The following is a 24,100-nucleotide window of genomic DNA, read 5'->3' on the forward strand; positions in this document are numbered from 1 at the left end:
GTAGAACCTTTGTGAAAGGTACTACCTTTATGAAAGGTTCTACCTGGACAAAGATGGTTCTCCTCTCGGGTCAAAGCCTATATAGTTCTAGTTAGCACCTTTCTTTATTAGAGTACTAGATGGGCAGAAAGGCAGGATTCTTCTTTTGTTATGATAGCAGTCCACCCACTAATGACCCACGGAGACCACTGAAGGTGCACTGTTTTCCACGAAGAAGCAGATAAATAAAAAAGAAGCAGTGCAATAAGTTTGTCCAAAGCTGACTCTTGAAGACTCGCCTGGCGGCCGTCTCCTCTGGAGGGACTCACTCTGGCTCTCGTTGGCCGTGTTGCTCCAGGGAGAGACGACGCCTGCTGCATCTTCTGGCTTTGGACACTATCGCAAATAATTCCTCTCTTTGCCTCTTGGTGCTCCCCTGCCTCCAACATGTGTGTGAACTATTTCAGGTCTCTACACTTCTGACCCCTCAATACCACTGCTCATCAGTATTATTGAGGCTCTCCCAGACTCGAATGTTGTGTTGTGTTTTTCTATGTACATAGAGGACCCGAAGTATTAGGAGAAGTCAGTGTTGTGAGTAGAAAAGCCAACCGTTTCTGGTTCATGAATGCTACTTATTATATAGCATCTGTAGTAGAAACAAACTAGTTTAGTTTGTGGTAATAGCGCCTAAATATTAGTCCCAATGTCTTTATTGTCTTTAGGCATTTAGGTCTTGCTCTGTCTCCGTCTCTTGACGTGACGGTTGAAGTGACACGTCCTCAGAAAGAAGCCCAGCTCTGTCTCCATGTCCCTGCGGCCCAGAGTCACGCTGTCAAAACAACAGCTGCCGGTTGCTCCGTCAGGGCTCATGACAAGTGTCCCGCTCTGCCCTCACGTGTCACTCTGCTGCCCGCTCAGGGCCCTATATGCATGCTTTTGGGAGCAGTCAACCCTTTTTGCTTCTCTGGCCACACTGGGTCCGTCTTTAGAGACGAGACCTCTTGCTGCCCCCTGACCAGACCTTTCCCATCACTCCTGCTCTGGCGTCTCAAGGTCAGTTCTACAATGCATGGCTGTCTCTAGTTATCCAGATCTATACAGTAATTTCCAACAATGTACAATAAGTGATGTGGTCTTGTTGAATTTGAATGTCAGGTAGCTATAAGTGTGACAATGTGTACAGTATTTATTGAAGAGGCCAATCATACATTTTTGTGCCTATACATCATAAGCTTGTGTTGTGAAAAGAGTTGAACTCTGATTTGTGATATAAGTCTTGAAGCGACTACCATATTTCCTTTTGATCGCCAAACATTGGTTGTTTACACCCATGCTTTTAGGGGACTATTTCTGATTAATTGTATTGTGATACTGTATGAAGTAAGAATGTGAATGTTGCTGCTGTTGTGTACGTGCAGTGTGTCCGCCTCTGGCCTACAGCTCTTGAACATTAAGCGGAGCTTTAATAAACTCTTGACTTTTTCACCTTATTGCCGTAGTGATAAATGAGTGTCAGCCAGCTAATTAATTGTTCTAAAGGTGGGGCGGCAGCAGTCCGTTTGTGCGTGTAATGCCCTCTGTCATCTGTGATTTATCACCTGGGAGGTGGCCTTCTGGTTGGGGGGGCGGGGCTATCGGACAGAATCTGACTGCTGCCCACATGCAATACAGTCTGGAACAGATCTGCTGGGTTCTCTATTCTCTCACTGCAGTCACTGAGCAGGTTTTATCAGCCACACACACACACACACACACACACACCTGTATTAACGAGGCGGTTTAGTAGCAAGCTAACAGCTGAATTGCATTCATGAAACCACAATAACAAAAAACTATTTGGGCCACAACACTATTATTGGTGATTACTGAAGTCATTACCAAAATAAATAAAATCACATGTATCAGCGTTTGCTGGCGCTTGGCCTCCATCATCACGTTCATAGCGACGACTGGAGAGACGTCAAAGAAACTCCTCGTTTGAAAGCATTCAAAGTTTTTCATTTAATCAGATAAATAATTTAATTCAAATCGAGGATTTTATTTGAGGATGTTTATTATAATTTTTTTTAACGGGTGATGACTTATATTGAAACATTCAAAGTGTTATTCAAAAATCTCAATAGAAGCTTTGATACAGCCCTAAATAATATTTCATGTTAATCACATCAGAATTGACCCCTCCGATGGTTTTTCATAAAAAGATTAATAAAGAAATTCATAAAAAAATTGAAAAAAACGTCCATTGAAGAGAAAACTAAATGGTTCATCGCCTCAGGAGCGTGAATGTAGTAGATTTCATGACACATCTGAGTCTAAAGTTGAGATCGGTGTCATTCAGTGTCCGACACGTTAAACGGTTCATCCTCTGGACGCCACGACTGCTCTGCGACTTTAATGTAAGCCTGACACGTTGGTGTTGAGTTCTGAGGCCAATACTGACATTCATATTTGAGAGTTAAATACTACAACAGTGAAATAATTGATAGCGTAAAATCGGTCACTGCAAACGTTTTGAATCACCATCATATGTCATGGCAGTAGTGGAGCTTTAAGGCTCATTGCTGACCTGAGACGGTTCATGACAAAACATTCTGACCACTTATTGGACATTTCCTGGAGCCGTCGGTGGAGCTTGTGCTGAGATTTTATTTTTGTCAAAGTTATAGATTGCGCTGTTGGTCAGTTTTTGACAGGCGGACGAGGCGATACTGGATGTGCAGCCGAGGGAACACAGTGTAACCCTGCAGGTCAGCTGTGCACATGCACACATCTTCAAATCTAACTATAGCAGCAATCAGAGGAAACACACTAGCAGAGATGTTTGTCAGGCAATAAGTGAATAAGTGGTGTTTGTCAGGCAGGAGTCATTAGAAAAAAGAACAGGCAATGCAGTTTAGACACGAGCACGTCCATCGCTCAGGTGAGGCAATGCACTACAGCCAATCAGAGCGGAGCTGGACGACAGCGTGAGAGCCTGAGAACAAAGGACTGGAAACATCGGCAGTTAAACACACACACACATAAGAATCATATTTCATAAATCATCCTGGAGAAATTAGTAAAATACAGTAAAACAGATCAATTAAATATAGTAAATAATAGATATATTGTAGAATAATATTCTCCCAAAAAGGAAACAAATACATATTTTTTTCAAGAATACAGGCAAGTTCAATTGTGTCAGAAGACGGAGACATTTTGCTTTGTGGCGTCTCTGAGATGGAACCATCCCACCGTGGTGAACCGTACCCCCATCCCTCATCCTCCATCCTGGGTCTTTAGGGACCCCGCAGCATCGGCTCGGCTACAGCTGGTTTCTGTTTGGGATGAGACCGGGGCGCAGGAAGGGGAGGGGCAACGAGACAAAGCTAGTGGTGGGGGGGTCTGGAAGGCAGTAACCTTTCCGATGATGAGTGCGTTTCCCATTACTGCTCTGACATCGGATCCGGGGAGATGATTTAATGGCGGCATTTTGTTTTCGCTGACTTCACCCTTTCCCCCCCTATTAAAACAGAAAACACCAGAGTTGTGTGGGAAGTGTGGCCAAGCAGCTAAAATCTATTACTCCCCAGCTTCTCCCCCGTCTCTTTATCCCACTGATTCCGCCACAGTGTGGGTCCGCTCCGATGCTTCCTGAGCTACACGCTCTCCCTCTCCTCCTCCTTTCTGTCTTATCCTCTTTTAACTGCACTGGGTTGCCTCCTGCCCCTTTTTTAATCATTCCATACTGAACATGAGCCACACAGCCCTGTGGGTGCCTTTATATCTTAATTGATAACCTCGTCATAGACTTGTTTTAATGGAGTTACAGTGGGCCACAAGCTGTTTGTATCTCTAGTGGAATTCCCGGAGGTACCAATAAAGAAGACCAAGTTCCCTACCGGGGTCGGACGCTACAAGGCTCAGGTTTGTCCCACAGAGGTGAGGGCACAGACCTGCTGTGGAAAAAGACTCTCCTCCAGGGTTGTACCCAGCTCACCGGGGCCCCCTGCTGGAATTAGAAGGAAACACGCATTCAGTCACACACTAAGCAGGTGAGAGCTGTCGACACGGTTCCTCTTTCCTTCCCCACCCAGCTGTGAATGAGTTGTGTCCAGATGAGCTAATAAAGGCCGCCGCTCTGACTTGGCTTTCACCATCGGTGCGACTTCAGTAGTCCATTAATTTCCTTCGCCCCTCTTGTAAAACAATGGCTCTTTTCTAATGTTGTAGTGACCCAACAGTAAATCAAAAAAAGTAGGAGGCTCAAGTCCAATAATCCACTCCTTTCTATGGAAAGACACCGGCGGCAAACTTTGTCATGGATGAGAGTCAATGGCTGAGTGCCTTTGTGTCGTATTGATTTCCGTCACGTGGCCACTCCCAAGGTAATTGCATTGCCCACTCGTGATAAATTCATTGCCTTGTTTCAACCACTTGGGCTGCTGGAGAGAAAAGGGTTTTTTTAGGCCACAAATGCACCGTCGATACATGGACCCATGACTGTGGGTACAAAGCAGGTGGAACGCCAAGCCATCAATAACCCTCCAGGTCCTGTTTCTCATCATTAAGGTTATTTAGCTCAGTTCTCAGTTTGGGTTTTAGATTTTTTTTCTCCATTGTTTTTTAGCAGTCTGCTTTGGTTTTGATAAGGACAGGAGAACGTGGGAGCTGGAGCCTTTCTACATCTGGACTCCCCAAGGCGTCAGACACCAAGAAGCTAAGCAGAAGAGACGAGACGATCAAAACTGGTAAACACGTTACTCGTTACTCGCATCCAACTGAAGCACCAACACTTAAAGACTGGCACTTTTATATGAAGAACTTATTTTTTCCAAATCATGCGATGAATTCAAAAGAAACAAAACATACCGTTACTCAATTGAATATACTCTGGTTGTGTTGCTATACCCTGACCAAGAATCGGCTCTGTTGGTTAGGTGTAACTGCACATACATGGAATATCACGACATGTTTCCATCTGTCATTATGTACTGATAGAGAATATAAAAAAAACAGCTAGGGTCAAGGACCACCAAGCTGGACAAACCAATAGATAATAGACAGGTACATAACATATACATTACACATACATATATTATGTATATATAAGTATATTAAAAAAGGAACAATGACCAACAATAAAATAAGAAATAAAACGTCTATATGCAAGTCAAGTGTTGTAAAAAATACAAATAGTGCAAAGAAATACATAATTAGTATATAGATAAAGACATGTAAATGTCTGAGGGTAATTAATGACACCATTGGCCATCGAACAAGCACGTGGGCTGATCATGCTGACCAGCAGCTTGTTTGCTAGAGTGAGCTAACTTTATGCAGATAATGCTGTATAACAGAAAAGGTTTGCTGACTTTTTTCAACCCGTATGCTTGTCTCGCCACCATTATGCTTTCGTGGCTTTGTGCTGGCGCAGGATGCTTGTGCTGATCAACTGGCATTGAGAATTCCACACTGTGAAAATATTTAGGCTTTGCATGAATTAACATAGATCAAGTTTAGAAATTAGCTTTCAAACGGACTTAATGTGTACAGTTGTGTTCTGTGATATCATATCTTGGTCTAGATAAACTAAATATCGACAGATTCTAATTGATAGGCGCCATCCTGTGGATAAGTATTTCTGCAGCTATCCTTCTACTTCAACATGGTTCACTGATCTTGAATTATCTCATTACATTCCCAAGTCCCAAAAAAAGTCACATTTAGGCAAATTATGTTTTATTCCATCCAACTGACTCAGTTTAATATTGCATCTTCATCAGTGCAATTTCATTTAGTTGTGGCGATACTTCAGAGAATATCTCTGCGTGGAAGGATGGGGGGCTCTTTGCGGATCCTCCTGCGATGGCGCTTCCTCTTCATGACAGCAATGTGACAGCTATTTTGAAGAGGTGGATGAGATCAAATGAAGCCAGCTCAGATGTGTGAGCCTCGAGCCCCGCTTGGCGAGGACAGGTCCCTCCCGGTGATGCCGGAGGGGAGGGAAGGGGGGGGGTCTCAGGACTTCACACAGAGATTAAATACCAGATGAAAGTGGACACGAATCGCCAACTGAGAGCAACATGTGTAGCAGACAAAAGCAATCAATCATGTCCCCTCCACCACCTCACCTCCAATAAGATTACATCAATCAATAACCTCTCTTATGAGTGATTGGATTTTGTCTGCTTCCAAAGTGGGAGGAGGGGGCTGCTCAATTTTCCCAATGATTAAAGCAGGGCCAAATTGCTTAGATAACATCAAGGACCTTGCTGTGGCTGGGTGTGTAAGGGCAAGTGTTTGGGAGCAGATAGGCTGGTGGTAGCAGCCGACTCAGACTGAGAACAACACTTGCTAAATTACGTAGATCAGCCGGTGAGGGTCTAAATTCACCAGCATCCAAGAGCCCAATGCTGCTCAAGTTTGACTTTCAAGGATCAAACGGAGGCCAAAGGTATGTTTCCTCACTACCTAGGTAGTTAATCAGCCCAACACTGGCCAAAAGCACAGAACACAGGGATGGTCTGTGTTATCGCCAATAGTTTCTAAGTGGATGTTTTGATGATTGACATGTGATTGTCCCGGTAGTTACTTGGGCTGGGTTCCATTTTCCTCGGAAGCTCGGAATGATGTGAAACCCTGAATGACCTCGTCAGAAAAAGTGATCATTACCATTTTCCTCCCAGTGTAGCCATTGGCAGTAACACCGGTTGACAACAAGACATTATGCGGTATTTTGTGTAGCAACATGTCCACAGATAGGTGTGGACAGTGTGTGTACAAGTACAAGTGATTTAGTGAGACGCCTATAAGACAGACTTACTAATTACTAAGGTATTACTAAAGCTTTCACTTCCGTTCATGTGTGGAGCAGCCATCTTGGATTTTCTTTGGAAATCTGTATTCAGACAGCTGGGTAATTCCAAAATGTAAAGCCCAAAACTTCCAATTTGGGCAAGGGGCTTCAAAATTAACTTTTTCTGTAAGCCATAAAGCAGCTTTAGCCATTACTTTTATAACAGTGTATTGGCCATGCAGAACCACGTGACACTGTAAAGTGGTCGCTCATAGTGATGAGCTTTCACAGAATAATCACCTGAACCTGCAGCTCCCTGCGATTTACAGAGCTTTAGAGTGAGTTTCAGCTCATTGTTTGTTTAAACTGAAAAAAAACTGTCAATCAGCTCAAAGACGTCGTATAAGACTAGCGATCTTTTCAGGCTGTGTAGCAGCAGTTGATAGGCAGCGATGTACTCAAGAGGGTTGTGCTGGAGGTCAATGGCAGTATAATAAGCACTCTCAGGCACATTTGTGATTCTCACATGATCCTCCTGGCCAAGATAAGAATGAATGCTAATGTTGGATGTGCACATTATCAAATGTTTGCAGTAGCAACCTAAAAGCTACCGGTATATGGTGTTTATAATGGTTTGTTTCTAGACTGAAAATATCTCAACATCCATGGATGCAATGAAATTGTGCACAAATATTCACAATCAGAATGACAAATGCTTTTGGTGATGTTCAGATTTTTACTCTAGCGCCACCAGCCAGTTCAACTTTTTCTTTCCCAATGTAATATGGTTCTCGAGGTAAAATCCTCAACAAAATTATTGCTCAACACTGACAATCTCATACACTGTTAGTCATTTGCATTCATTGTCATTGAGTACAAGTAACCAACAGTGTGTGTGATTTCTGGTTCCGTCTGTTCTTTAAAGGCAGAGGCTTCTGGAATCCTCATCTAGTGGCTGTTTGTGGTACTTTATCTTAAGGCACCGAGGCATACCCTTCAGTGTCTGGCCATAGGCACTGAATTTACAGTGTGGCTCTAACCTCTTTCCTGAACAAACATAAATCTAGGAAACAAAATTGTATTGCCAATATAGATATTGTTGTCAGGCAATTTTTTTTGTATACGAGCCCCTGTCAGGTGAGACAAAATTTACACTACAGCCAGCTGGCAGATCAAAGTTGCCAGACAGAACAGTCCAGTGAGATAGCTGTTTGTTTCCTGACTTACTTACCTGAGTGATGGTTTTGCTGCTGGTCGTTCTCCCAGGCGGCAACCAGAGTGAAGCCAATGTCTCAGCGTCTAAAACTTGCATTCTCTCTACTGACCAGAAGGGGGCGACTCTACCGGTTGCAAAAATAAGTTTTGTATATCTCCAGAAGTCTATGAGAAAATGACTCCTCTCTGGATTTATTCCCTCAGTAAACATTGTACACATGAGTTTATGTCTCAACCTCTAGTTTCAAGTCTTCTTCAATACAGCATGAAGTTCATTTAGTAAATGATGCTCCATTTAGAGTCAAACAGACTATATAGTAGGATATAATTCAGGGCGGGGCTTCTGTGATTGACAGGCCACTGCCGCTACCAGAGTCTGATACGACATCTCTACATCACTCCTCCAAATTCCAAGTATGGCACCTTGGCTGTAAAAAACAACAACATGGTGACAACCGTAATCCAAGATGGCGGCGGCGAAACGTCCCTCCACAAACCAACGGGTGACGTCACGATGACTTAGTCCACTTCTTACAGCCAGTCTATGGTTCCCCCTGCTTATGGTCTTTTAGCTACGCTAAGCAAAACATGGCATGAGTCTGTTGTGTGTTCATAACATACAGATAAAAATAGAACAATGGTTGATGTTGAACGACAAAACAAATCCCAAAATGTTGTTCAGAATGTTCCTTTTACTGGTGTAGTGGCTTTGTCCACTTTCCCCACCGGACCATACCATCAACTCCTGTCTCGTACTATTAGCTAGCCTGACACAGCTAATGCTATCATAGCTTGCTTTACTCAAGGCTGTACCTTTCCCTTCCCTCAAGGTCAGCAATGTCAAGATGTTTTGCTCTTGGTCAACAGCTCAAAGTACTGCGCCAAAGTCCATGTATCTCTGTGAGAGACGGCTGGGTGTTACCCGGCACTCTCAGCAGTGGACTGGGGTTCTCTGTGTGAATGTGTGGAACTCTCCCAATGTTTAGCTCATTTTAGCTAATTTGATTCCACCTTTCACGGATAAATGAAGATTAAAAACCACATTATCACCAAAAATAAACCCTGCATCTGCATCAGTGAGCAGTGCTTTAATTCAAAGATCTTCCCCACGATACACAACAAACATTAAACAAGGGTTCATTAAGGTAAAGTAATTAGGGAAGCATGCGTGCAGCCGCCACAGTCTCGCCAAATAAAAGAGCCCTCCTGTGAGTTTGGAAGGTCTTCAAGAGTCTCCAGCAGCGAAACTGAAGAGTTTGCTGCTTCCTTTTTTTCTGCCTTGGTTAGAGATTCATGTGAAATCAATTGGGCGGTTTGTGTGCAACTATGGGAGTGTGCTCATTAGTGGAGCGCACACACTTTGGTCATTTGTCTTCTATTCACTAGGTGGCCGGAGGGCACTTAAAATTCCCATCGTTTCCTCGGCAGATATGCCTGCTCAGCCCATCCAAGATTATATTCTGTGTGTGTGTGTGTGTATGTGTGTGTGTGTGTGTGTGTGTGTGTGTGTGTGTGTGTGTGTGTGTGTGTGTGTGTGTGTGTGTGTGAGAGATCCACCTCCTCTGCACATTTGTGCTAATGTGCAGCAGCTGTTAGCTCATGCCCCTACAACTCATAAGATGCCAATTATCTACACCAATTAAATTTCAACTCTGATTTTAGTAAATCCACTGGACTTGATATGTAAACATTACATGTAGATATTATTAGACATACGCACAGCTTCTTCTTTTTAGCCCAGTGCCAGAAGGCTTCCTTCATAACTTTATGTTTATTAGAGTCTGGCTTGTCCCAGTCTAAATGGAGGTCCTCACCATGTCCTGCTGGTTGCTTAAAGGGACATTGTAGTTTATTACCACTTGGGCTTTATTGTTGTGCTCTTTGCCATCATGCTTAGTGATGAGCCCAGTTAGTTAAGCGCTGACATCAGGGGTCACGTTAGTAATAGATGGGTGATAGTCATTTTGTTTATAATATAACTGCACTTCTATTTTCAGAAATCATATGAATATGGACAGATCCTAACTGGTCTGCTTTTATCATGCAAGTTTAACACAATTAGGTAAACATAATTGAATATACTGCAAATAGCTTTTACTGTTGATATATAATTCATTAACGGTAGCAGGCACAGAGCACTGTGGCCGAAGAAGTTAATCTGGAGATAACTATGTAGCTCGAAGAGTTGGAACAAGATGATCTTTGGCTGCTGCTAAAGGGCCATGTGGAGCTTTCTGGTACACAAACAAACATGTTGTTACCATTCAGTTACTATCAAAACGCATTGTGTGTTTTAGTTGGGTTCAATATGTTCATATTGCGCCATAACACCAGACCGGTAAACAGACTTTTACCACTAGGTGCCGCACTTAAAAACAACAGCTGCTTGTCACCAGGTCGGCTCACCTTAAGGTGGCCTCGGCCCCCAGGTTAACTCGATCTGAATACTTCTTCCACCACTGCTGATTTTCAATTTAACCTCAATGACTTAATTAAAACACCAACTATATAACATAGTGATATTTAAAATACATATGACAAGATGTTATGTGAACACAGTGTCATGTTGCATACTATTAATACTAATGGATCTAGCCCCATTTGCAAAGGTTGACGTTGGCTACTTTTTAGTTTGCATAAAATCAAACCGGAGTGAGCTCGTACAATGGACCAGACCGGGAAACCAGGAATCCTTGTCCCTTGAAGTCTAAGCAACCTGACTGGGGCATGCTCCTCCCCATAAAACATTTGTATTTTTAATCCGGCACTTCCCTTCTAATTAGTTAGTGTCCTCTTCCTTCCTGCCCTTGCTGGTGCATTGCAGCATGTCTTGGCATGTGACCGTCACCTAGTGATCAGTGGAGTGGTGTCACGTCCTTGTGAACAAGATCAACAAGCCAGTCTACAACTTCACAGGGCACATTTAACTTCCTGTGTGTGAAGCAGACCGGAGTGTAACACTCTTCTGATTGGCCCGTCTTTGATGTGCTGCAGCTATCATAGCAGATGCGGTTGGTCTGATTTGCCCGGCTTTGAAAAATTCACCAGCAACCCCAGAAACCATGTGGCGGTTCCTGTGGACAATCCACAGAACACACAGTGAACAGTTGTTATACGACCTACTTCTTCACAGAATGGCATTCTTTTTTAAAGAAAAAGCTTTTTAAAGCCGAAAATGTTACAAATTACTGTATTTAATTCTTAAATGCATTGACATTCTGTCATTGTTTGTTGTCACATTGTGAGAGATTTCACAAAAATCCAATTTATTTGGAAAAAGCCTAAAACATTTTGTTTTCAATTTTAGTTCTTGAATTCAAATCAGTTACTATCAGACAAGGCAGTTATTAGTATCTTCAGAAAATGAATAAAACTGCATCCACAGAATACAATTGTAACTTCTTTTGACTGAAGGTATTATGAAATCACTTGTTATTACATTATTAAACGAATGGAAGGTCATTAGAGAATTGGAATATCATAAATCTGTTGGTTTGCTCACATATACTATTCTCATAATACCAGTGTACCATGAAGTGAACAAAGTAAATATCGAGGGACCGGCTGACTCCTTCATGTTCAGACTGGACGTGTTCTCCGCTCTTCCTGTGGAACCTTGGCCACAGTCGAAGCCTGAGGCACGCTCTCCTTTCACCATATTGAACATGGCTGTCGATCAGATCTGACGGCATCAAACTGCCTAATTCCTTTCAGCGCACACGTCCAACACAAAGCTGGCTTCTTTGTGAGGGCTAGTAATTGATATCCAAACACCGGCTGCCATAAATCTACAAGACAGCCTCTTGGACGCAGCGTATAATGTGATTTCATGATATGCATCCTGAAACCACAGCTTGAGAAGGCAGAGCATCCCAACAGAATGAAACAGAATGGGTGTGGAGGAGCGCTGATTCAATACATCCTGTTCTTTTTATTGACTCAGGCGAGGAGAGCGGATCAGCAGCTTCCTGGATATCGGTGAAGAAAATATATGTGGAGCCTTAAAACAGCTGAAACATTATATTCATACTCGTTTCTCATTGGCTGGCAGATTTCCTGTAAAATGATGGATTGGAATGTCTCAAATATAGTTTAAGTCAAGTGTTTAACCGCTGTTCTACATCCATGTGCAACATTTTCAATGTGTTAAACAGCAGGTAACCACAGAAACATATCTCATGCAGTTAATTCTCACAACGCGGTATAATAAAATAACGTCACACAGAACCTTCTGAGACGCCGTCATTGGGAACTGTTTGGGACTAAATATTTGGCAGGCAATTGGATGAACCATTCGTCAATCAAACCCTTGCCGAAGCCAGTCGGGAGAAGAGAGAAACAACTTTCCCATAGTGAAAAACCTTCAGTGCCATAATTTGCTCCTCTTTCAATACTCCTCAGAACAGATATAACTGATGCTCTTGCAGCGTCTACGCCTCTGGTGTCAAACTCAAGGCCCAAGGGCCGAATCAGGCTCGCCACGTCGGCTTGAAAGGCATGACCACCATCGCGGACCCGTTTTCAGTGAGTCACGGGCCCTTGCATGGGCAAAAAAAAAAATCCTGTGCTTTTATAAGGGAATTTTCAATGCAGCAGAGTGCCGTCTACTCACACTCCTCAATGCTGCGTTCACAACACGCTTTACTTGCATGATTTACACGGCGGATTATTTGTGATAGTTCGCTTCATTCCCAACCTTTTTTATTTTTTATGTTTTGTGCATGAAAGCACTGAGTCTGTTAAAAAAAAGGCTGAAGTTATAAAATGATTGTGTGTTGTATTACCTCGTGTCCGGGAGATGCACTTTTGGGTTTTTAATTGAGTGTAAAAGGGAATATTTATTTTTGTGTGTGTTGGCATTCTGTGATATTCTGTACTTTCTCTGGTTAAAAATACACCATATTTTCATTAAATCAATTTGAGATGTTGAAAATGTTCCTTGCATTGGGTCTTTGCTTGTCATTCAGGGTGATGGTGGTCCTGCAGCCAGACCAGTTGAACCAGTGCCCCAGACCACATGCATGTTCTTATTTGCTCACAATTATTTGTTGGACCAGAGTTATTCCTTCTCAACTGTGACAAAAAAAGCTTTGAACAAAGTTAATATAATTGCAGTTTATATATGTCTTTGTTATTGTCTTCGTTAGATCTTTGATAGAGTAATGTGGGTTTCTTAACCCTAAATTAAATGGATATATGTCATAATAAAAGAGACATTTTCTTACATATATTTTTACATTTATTTAAATGCATGTACAATATTCTTACTTGAATAAACAATAATCAAATACAAAAGACAGCTATTTAACAATATGTTCGGTAGCAGTTACATTTATAGTGTTACAGTTACAACCGGCCCTTTGAGGGCGACCATGATGCTGATGTGGCCGGGGGTGAAAATGAGTTTACGCGGACCTCTTCCACCATGTTTTGAACCATCGGGCGCCTCCATGCTGTCTCAAACACGCCATGGCTGCCAGTAGCTCCTAACTGGAAGCTGACCACCTGGACACAAACTCATTACTCGAAGCCGGAGTAGATGGATCTCTAAGTGATCTTGCGATTCCGGAGTGATTTTGAGGGGGGAGGAGGTGGTGACTCAGGGCTGGAGCAGGTCACCTAGTCCATGTCGATGTGTCCTTAGGTAAGACACTTAACCCCGATTTGCCCCCGCAGGCTGTTCCTGTGCTGTTAAATGTGAGAGAGTGCTGATGGGCAGGTGGCACCTCTGCATGGTAGCTCCTCCCATCAGTGTATGAATGGGTGAAGCGCTTTGAGTGGTTGGAAGACTAGAAAGTGCTCTACTAGGACTAGTCGATCTACCTTTTACCATCTTGTGATATCACGAGAATCCATGGAATGGACATCTGAGAAAGTGCGATGATAGCCTGAACAAGAGTCAGTTTTACTGCTTGGTTTGTTCTTATTGTCATCCTTGATTCACCGAAATTGAAACAACTGCAGAGGAAAAAAACCTGCACTGCGAAATACAAACGTTTCAGATTCAGTGAGGATCGACTCATATATTTGGGACTCGAACCACTGATGCTCTAATTATTAGACAGGCATGGTAACCATTGAGCCACAGTCACAATTGATTGCACCATTGGTCTTTATGTTTCTAGTTTATTGAAGAAATATTTTAAAATAGGGTTTATCATCCAAAAACCTTCACCAATGATTTAAACATAGAGAAATATTGTCATTATGCGTTATTATGCTATGATTTTACTGGTCAGGCCTACTTGAGATCAAAATGGGCAGCAGGTGGCCCTTTAACTAAAATGAGTTTGACACCCCTGCTCTATGGGTTTGCGTTGTTTGGACCAGGACACCTTCATATTAATTTATGTTCAACCCATCTGCAGGACAAGTACATTACCATCTTTCTTTTCATTAACTATTTCCAAACTCTCACTTACGGTGAGCAGAGCTATTAAATAACCAAACAGCACGAAAGAGCTAAGGGAAGTCAACGCTGCGCTGACACTCAGTAAACTCCATTGAAAGCATGGATGTATCTGAGCAAGGAGGGATTGACCTGTGACTGCAGCACAAAGAGAGCAGATGTTCCTTTACTCCTGTATGAGGCTGACTGGTAAACACACAGACACACTCACACTCAATTAGAGTCAATTATGTCCTAATCAATGAAGGAGATTCACATTCTCCAATGAAAACCTGATAACAGCTTAACAGCCGGGGAGGTCAGCCTGAACCCTCTCTATTCATCTCCATTACTGGCAAAGGAGGACAGCGTGAGGGTTTAAAGACAGGGAGGGAAACAAGTGCACAATAATGACAAGTGTGTCTGCAGGATTCAGAGAAACTTTTTAAGCCCTGAGTTATCTTCAGGGTAGAGTTTAAAATCAATGTCTAACCTGTGAAATGAGCAAATGAGCAATGTACCAAGAACCCCGCAGGATATGTAAGAATGAAATATCAATCTAGAACCCCATTTAGACAGGGGGAAGAGGAGAGGGGGAAGTGGGAAGGGAACTATTCCCTGTGGTTCTCTGTACATGCAAAGAATCATTCTAAATCATAAATACAACCAAAAGTAAATAGCATTACCTGTAGCTGACATTAAGAACTGCACATCCGTTGTATAGATCCTTTAAAAGTGTGTTAAATACAATGACAAATGGAAGAACTATGCAAGGAGATTAACAAAAAATGGTTGCAAATGCAACCGACGCAAATTGACCTTCCAGATCTGTATGCTATTAGTGAGTGGGTAGAATACATTAGCAAGTGGCCCAGTGTGTAGTGGCCATGTGTGTGTGTGTGTGTGTGTGTGTGTGTGTGTATATATATATATATATATATATATATATATATATATATAGCCTGGGTGGACAGGAGGGGATGTGGATGGATCTAACAAACAGCCATCTTTCAGTGTTGATGTTTTTATCACGTAACTTGCGTACTTCAGTTACAGCACTGTTCCACAATCTTTTCCGAAAACTAATCAAGTGTTGTGCCCAAACTAAGTGGTTTGTTGCCTAAACCTAACTGAGTCTCTGTGAAGACGGAAGTTTATTTTAAGAAAGACTGTATGCATCTATCGAGCGGATATCGACTCGATTTTCTGGTGACGTTGATACCTTTTATGCACAAGAGCGCACAAGAGATCATATATCGTTGATAGAAATGATTTTACTACAGACAGTGTGTGACAGGAGAGGTGGGAGTGTCAGGCTGATGATTGGTTCTGCTGTGAACACACAGAAGGTTGATGGATTTGTTCCCTTTGCTGATCAACTTGTACGATTAGCTGCTTGGTGGGTTGCTCCAGCGTGTGATTAGTTAAACAGTTCCACGGTCATACTCATATTATGTGAGTAACATCAAGTAGTTTCACCCTATAAAAAGATCCACAGCATCGTTCTGGACTTATCCATTAGTGTGTCCCGTGTGGAGACTGACCGTTGTTGGCAAGAATGACCTTTTCTTGGAAAATTTAAACTTCTCTGTTTAAAGGGAAGAGCTGCTATTGTCCTCAGCCAGAGTAGTTTTGATTGGTTGCCACTCCTCTAACGATCTGGGGGTGGAGTCGACACAGCTGAAGTTAATTTTCACCAACGCTGGTGTAAAACCAGGTGGGGGTTTGAAGCATCAGCGAATACTCGTTGTATGAAGACTCGGAGGGCGGCTGAGTATAAACACTGCCCTGTAAAATGTGTTTTCCTTCCATACCCGTGTACATATCTACTCGCAGATACTACTAAAAACTACTCATCTCCCCCAAAAGGAGATGAGTAGTTTTTCTCTCTACCCGCTTCCACTGTTTACCCCACTGTCTTTTGAGTTTCATGCTGTGACAGTTACTCATCCGGTTCAACTAAACATTGTTGTTCTCTACCGTCCACCTGTTTTTTTTGGGAGATTCATTGGAAGAATTAGACGTCCTCCTATCGAACTTGTCCTCTCACTACTGGAGTCCCTCAAGGCTCCGTCCTGGGTCCTCTCCTCTTCTCTCTGTACACCAACTCTCTCGGCTCTGTCATTCAAAACATTGGTACTTGCATACCGTGCTGCGAACAGATCGGGTCCAGTCTACATCCAGGACACGGTGAAACCGTACACCCCGGCTCGTTCGCTCCGCTCGGCCTCTGCCAATCGGCTTGTAGCTCCGTCACTGCGAGCTAAACACTCAACAAAGTCACGACTGTTTGTGTCCTGGCTCCTCAGTGGTGGAATGAGCTCACCATTGACATCAGGACAGCAGGAAGTCGCTACATCTTCCGCCGTGAACTGAAAACACATATTTATCGACTATACCTTGAATAAGGAAGGTAGCGCCGTAGTAGCACTTTAGTAGCACTTAAATGTTACTTACTGATAGCACTCTATAGTTTAACTTTATTGAAGAAATTGTACTTTCTTGATTCTTGTTGTTCTGAGTTTGTCCTCATGGTTGAATGCACTTATTGTAAGTCGCTTTGGATAAAAGCATCAGCTAAATGAAATGTAATGTAATGTCACTTCACCTGAGGACACAAAGTGAGGTCAGCTTCAGGAGACCTGACGGTATATCTGACACTAACAAGGCCTGTATTTATCTGGCTACTCATATGAACCGTTGGACAGTCAATGGCTGTGTGAGGTCACGGGGCCGGAGTGATTAGAGGGACGCTGGAGCGCATTAACAAAGTCTCATGACTCACAACGAGCTGCCTTGTCATCATCCATCACAGCTCCGTGAGCTGGCCTCTGCATTGTGAGAGGACGGGGGCTTTATTGATGCGAGGCGTAACACGTGCCCTCCCTGTCCAGGTGTGACGAGTGCCGGCTCTGCTATCACTTCGGGTGTCTGGACCCCCCGCTGAAGAAATCCCCCAAGCAGACGGGGTACGGCTGGATCTGCCAGGAGTGTGACACATCCTCCTCCAAGGTGAGTGTGCGCTGCATGACTGTGCGTGACTCAGAAAGCAACTGAGGGGATGGGGGAATTTATTGTTGTTGAGCTAAATAAATTGCCTAAATTAGCTACTGAACTATAGCTGCAGAGCGTGTATATTCCCCTCTTCTAATCTGAACTAACTGAATTAGAATAAACATTGGATTTCATTTCAATGTGCCCCTCGTCTGTTGGTATGTCTGTTGTTCTTTTCACCGAGATATCGTATCAGTCACAAATTGACAATATCTCTGACTCTGAATTACAACTGCGAGAGTGACATAAAGGTTTTGTTCTGTCTCCGTTGCTCATACAGTCTGAACGATGACCTGATCAAGGCATTGCAAACTGCAGAGGAATACCAAGTACTGAGGTCATGTCTGTTTTTTTTCCCATCACTGAAACTGGACTCGGCTAACGCTTGTTAGATTCTTTCCTTTTTGTCATGCAAAACTAACACAGCGCCGGGCTGAGGAGCAGCTCAGCGGCGTCATAGCGCACACAAAAAGCCATGCCGGTGGGAATCAGTGCTAATATTAGCAAGCAAGGCTGACTCGCTTCCATTTTCTGAGGGGAAGACCAACGATCAGCACAATGGGCTCTAACGGCCACTAAAGCGCCACACAGTGGGTCAGACAGTACTGGTTGAGCACATTTACAATTTAAAGAAGGTTCAATTCAAACAAACCAAATTGATTTATTGATTTATAAACAGCTAGGAAAACAGTATTGAATAGATTTATAGTTTCACAACCTAACAAGAGACCTTCCCCGACTTTCTCGGTTGCAGATAACAGCTTGTTGACAACTTTCCATGTCTTTGGACAGTTTGGCCGCAAAAGCACAAAGGATTTGTCTGTAATGTGCCATGAAGTGTTTTGCTTCTCTTCAGCTCCTCAACAGCGCCAATAGTGTGCAGCCAACGTAGCAGAATACTGTCGAGAGTGGATAAAGGACATCTAATTCATCCAGAACCCAGGGGCTGATCTGGCTGGTATATTGGTTCATACTTCATGAGCTAATGGGTCCGTGTACAAAATACTAATAAACTTCAGCTTATAACCTGAGAGGATATGTTAGTTGGCAAGCTTGCCAAGTGACTTACCTAATCCATGATAGTAACTTAATAATAAGTAATACAAATAAATGTTGTAATGATACGGAGCAAAGGTGTATAACAAACAATTGCTTTCTCCTAGCTAAGATGCAACCTCCAGTTCTGCCGGGTGAAGCCGATGGGGAAGTGTCTTAAAACGTGCATTCTCTTTACTGACCACCAGGGGGCGACTCCTCTGGTTGTATAGAAGTCTATGAGATAATGACTCTTACTTCTCTCTTGATTTATTCCCTCAGTAAACATTGTAAACATGAGCTTATGTCTCAATCTCTAGTTTCTAGTCTTCTTCAATACAGCATGATGTTCATTTAGTAAATTATGGTCATTTAGAGTCAAACAGACCATACAGCAGGGGACGCTTTAGGGCGGGGCTACAAGGTGATTGACAGATAGCCGCCTCCACTGCACTCCAAATATGATAGCTTCCATTCATTGGCTGCAAAAAAAACGACAAAAAAATTGGTCGTGGTAAGAATACATAGACTGTGTGTTTGATGCCTCCTGCTTACCTACCTGCTTAATGTTGTGAGGCCCAAAGCTAACTGTAGGCTACATTTACCTGGTAATTGCAAAAGTCTTTTCACTTGAAAATAAATACATAAATTACAGTACAGGGGCTCTCATCTAAAAAAAAAACACATAAATAAACAATAAACCAACAACTATTTGATTTTAATGTATTCTTTGCTGTAAAGTCAGTTTGCAATAAAGAGACCATTCTGCTGCCTCTCAACCTAATTGATAGATATGTACCCCCTTTCTATCCGTCTAGAATCTAGTCATCTGTCCTGATAGGCCGCATCTATTCAATTCAATTCAGTTTGTTTTATATAGCCCAACATCACAAATACAAGTTTGCCTTTGCATCTATGTGGAATATTGGGCTGATTGATGCTGACGCACCAAACATTAATTATAAAAGCTATAGTGGAAATGCTACATCACAGGAATAGAACATTATCAAGAAAACCAGAAGGTTAAAGCTCTCTTTAAATGTTAAGTGGCCCCATGTAGAAATCTATTAAAATCTAATTTGTTTTGAAATATACTTTTAGTATTTCCATACCTGTTTTTTATTTGACATTCTGTGTTGTATACACATAAAGCAAACACACCTATGGTCTGATCTGTGGCATAGCTGAGTCATAGTTCTGATATGAATGAAGAACACATTCAGAAAGGCTGAATAAGCGGATCGGTCCAGGCAGCATAATCCAGTATCAGATGTGAACATCTGTCCTCTTATATCCAAAAAGGGATTCAGGATTACTTCCAGTCCATTGGGATCCTACTCTAACCTCTATGAACCTCAGCACAGCTCCTTCAGCCTTGCATCTTGACAAACTCATATCCTTGGTTAGTTAGTTTCTGTTTGATTTCTGTCACTACATGGACTCCATTTAATTTAGTCAGTAAATTCTATTTAGTTATAGTTATATATAAATCTACTCTTTCGTTGTCATCTGATTCTGGTTCCAGTCAATAGTGTTCCTTGCAACAGCATTTGTTTTATACAACAGATCAAGTTATTCTGTCCTCAACACAGGCAAAGCCAGTGTAAATCTTTGACTGGACATAAAAACATGAACACTGTGTGGTCACCCTGATGGCATACTGATCCAACCCAATAAGCTGTACCAATGTTTTTTGGGAAATCCATTGATCAAAATGTGTATGAACCCTGAATAATTACAAACCAATTCCACACACAGTGGCCTTAATAGGGTCATATTCACTCTGCTTGCTTTGTAATCATAGAGGCTGCAGTGTTGAATAAACTCCACCGTAAAATAGTATTGTTTGTTCTAAAGAAAAACTACATTATTTAGCCTCTAAGAAGCATGAACGTAATGTCACGTCAGTTTGAGGTTTTGATTTGTGCATCCCTCAACTCGAGGCTTAAGGCCTCGTTGCTGAAAACTAGATCTCAACGAAATCAACAAAAAACATTTTGTCATTGCCTTCCAAACTGATATCAGGGCTTTCTGATCTGGACCAGAGAGCGTTGTTCATCAGTGACTTCCAGAACGATCCCTGCCTGTTATGAGCATCAATATACCAGAGTTTTCTGATCTGGAGAATTAAATCCCCATGTCAGTTGAAACCTTTTCTAGATGGTATTTTCCTCTGTATCGTTGACTTCATATGTTTTATACTTTTATGGTGCAGACTTATAGCAGTAAAGACAAATAGTGAGTATTAAGCCGGTCTCTCTGCGCCTCAATTCTCTGTGTCCTCTCCCTCGTTCTGCCACCTCTTAGACTTTCGTTTCTCATTCCCTCTGGAGTATCTTGTCCCTATGAAGTCGCTCCCATCCTCCTCCCCCTCCCTCCTACTTGTTAACATCAAATGGGAGAACCTCTTGCCTTCAGCTCTCTCTAGCCCAGAGCAGGTCGACATTTCGCTGGTGACAGGAGGATAACGTTTTCTGTGTTGAAGTGACAAATTAGTGTGAACGTTTTTTCTCTCCATTCCTTGAGCAAGCAAAGATCACTCGTGTTCAAGAACTTTAAACCGGTTCAAAGCCTTAGTTATACCCATCTGCTCATATTCTACTTTGGAAATATACGCAAGAGTCAATGCTTTCCGATTCTGAAGGATCTTAAATATTCGCTTTGAGTTCTTCCAGCACATGAAGAGGCATATTTCAGCAACAAATGGGTGAAAGAAGCCAACACGTGTATGCCAGTTCTAATGTTGCAGGGTCTACATTCTGAGAGGCAGTGAAGAATGTGACATTTGTGAGAGAGCATGGTGCACAGACCTTTTTAAGGCACAAGGTGCTCAGAGTGTCTCAGTAATAGCAAGTGTAGGGAGATAATTGACTCCACTAAGGGCATCTAAAAAGCACTCTGAGATGAGAGCTGTATTTAAGGAAAGTTTTATTATCTGCTTTTAAATGCCAAGTCAGGCACCGTTTTTGCCTCTGGGGGGAGAATGTTTTTTTAAATGCCAGCACTAAGTGCACAGTATTACCTGATCATATAGCTGCTGGCAGAGATAGCGGATGGTCAACCCCTTTGCCTGGCAGTCTGGTACAAAGAGTTGTACAGGAAGTGATTTGAGCTCCCTGCAGCCACTGCTCTTATCTGAGAGGAAGACGCATCTGAAGGGAGAGGAATAAAATATCTGACAGTATGTGATGCTGAGCAAAGTTTTGGTTAAATGTCTTGTTTGAAAGCCAACCCGTTTCTGTATTGCACTAAAGATTCAAGAGGTTCACTCAATGATTTATATATATTTATATAACATTACCTCTCTATTTCTATTGGTAGATTTTCAAACATTAAGGTCTCATCCATCCACATCATCCACACAAAGGTATTAAAACCTGTTCCGAGCGGCCGACTCAAATGTACGACGGTGAGATTGCAGCCGTGAAAAGAGGCGAGATGCAACGAGTCATGCAAAGAGACATGAGAGCATGCTAGTTGAGTTGAGTCACAGGTTTTGCTAATTTCATTTGTCAAATCTTCCTCACATTGATGCATAAATCATGCAACAAGACTAAGTCCACAGCAGCCCTGTTGAATCAAACCCTGGAGCCGTTGTGCCTTAGTGCGCACCGTTGTCATTTCATTGGTTATAAACTTCATTTTGTTTGTCATATTATATACACACATGAAATAGGTCTTCTGCATTTAAACCATCCTTAGCAGGATAGCAGTGGGCTGCTGAAAAGCGCCCGGGGAGCAACTAGGGGTTCAGTGTCTTGCTCAAGAACACTTCGACATGCGAACTATGGGGAGACCAAGGATCGAACCGGCTACCCCTAACATTTAACTGTTTATTAGACCACAAATGAGACAATAATTAGCTAGCCAGTGCACCATGCGGTCCCTCCACCTCACTCCCCGCCACATGGATACCAATTTCCTGGTACAAGAGGAGTGGACAGCTCTGTAGTCTGCTAGCGGCAGAGAGTGACAGACAAACCGTTTAGAGCAAGTGCTGCGGCTGGCAACCCACCACTGTTGGGCTCATTCTCTGTAACCAGTGTAGCGTGAACGCATGGTGGAATTAGAAAGCTAGTTAGCTAACTAGCCAGCCACCTAATTGAGTAAAATGTAACAACGTAATTCTTCATCCACACACTATTGTCACGGGTTTTTACTCATCTTCTGTATGATAAGCAGTTTAGCATGAAAGCTGCTGTTCTCAGGCTCAGCTGAACATAATGCTAACATTATGATACATGCATGCTAACTTAATATGATACCAAGCAGGTGTAATGTCTACCATGTTCACCATTTCAGTTTAGCATGGTAGCATACTAATATTAGATTGTTAGCACCAAACACAACATACAGCTGAGGCCATTAGCTTGTGATTGCATTGGGTTGAGGTCCACCATATTGGATACATTGAGACTAAATTGAGACTTTGACCTGATGATGTCGCTACAAACGTCAGAAGATCATCAAAGTTAGTACAATTCATCCTGAGAGGAACATGAATGTCTGTACCAAATACCATGACAATCAAACAGCTGTTGAGACATTTCGTGGTTAAGCTCGAGGAAAAATCAATGGATCAGCAAAGTCATCCCACGGGAACCATATGTCCGTCCAAAAGTGTGTCAATCAATCCAGTAGAGGCTTCACTGAGTAAGTAAAAGCTTTGCCTTGCTGGTGGCACTAGAGGAAAGGTTACAGTATCACTAATCGATCGTCTAGTCACCGTGGATGTCTGTACGGCACTTTTATTTTACAGCCAGTGAGGTATTTCAATCTAGACCAAGGTAGTGGATTGACAGACTGACCGATATTGCCATCCCTATAGAAACTACCATGGCTAAAAATATGACCGAATAAGAGATATGAAAAGGATTGCTGCCATAGTATAAATAATATGGCATGATCTCTGATGATATACGTATTCCCTTAGCCCTATGCCTGCAAACAATAACAACAAGAAGATGAAATCCTGGAACATTTGGCCAATCCGTAGATTTCAGAAAAGTTACTGAGATGTTGGATGTCGACCTCAAGGTTGTTTCAGGCGGTGCCCTCCGAGTAATGTAGTCAGGGTTGGGAGGGTGATTTATAAATGTGTTCCAGTTTCAATTAGTGTGTTTTACATTTCAAAAGATGTGGGTCAGTAATCCAAATCAACTATCACAATATTGAATTAAGGTAACTTGATTACTTTGTTAGTTTTGGATTACCGCAATAACAAATAGGATTCTTCACCAGGTAATGCCCGTGAAGTTGGAGATAAAGTTTTATTTTCTATCGTTGTTGTTTTCTATGGTAACCAGATTACATCTTTCCAACAGCAGGGAGAAGGTGGAGACAGACTGTAGAGTGGGAATATACGCTGGTCTGTTTTGTTAAGTACAGAAGATAAATTGCTGTGAGTGAAACTACACCTGGGCTTCTGGATGCAACATCATTTACGCCATGTGCATTTAGATGTGGGCTAACGGCTTTAAGTATGGTATTCACACCTCGTGCGTTCTCACAGCTGGAAGGCATAGCGTGCTCTGTAATGTGAGGTTGTTCCCCTCACTGCTTTGCATACTAGATAAATCCCAGTTAAATGCATTTTTGTGACTAGTGTCAGAGGCTATTATGAGACTCACGCTGTTAAGTTTTGTAAT

The 24,100-nt window shown here is 42.4% G+C and overlaps 1 protein-coding gene across 1 annotated transcript in view; it reads left to right on the top strand.

Annotated features, from left to right (window-relative positions):
* Positions 1 to 24,100, top strand: part of phf14 (PHD finger protein 14) — a gene marked incomplete at its 5' end in the record, with an annotated part of 78,145 nt that overhangs the window by 40,944 nt on the left and 13,101 nt on the right. Inside the window, one exon of the mRNA XM_079232409.1 lies at positions 17,258 to 17,375. Coding sequence (XP_079088535.1) covers positions 17,258 to 17,375 — 118 coding nt within the window. The remainder of the gene's footprint in view (positions 1 to 17,257; positions 17,376 to 24,100) is intronic.

This window comes from Taurulus bubalis (assembly GCF_910589615.1).
Source record: "Taurulus bubalis genome assembly, chromosome: 16".
In the NCBI taxonomy this organism is placed as follows: domain Eukaryota; kingdom Metazoa; phylum Chordata; class Actinopteri; order Perciformes; family Cottidae; genus Taurulus; species Taurulus bubalis.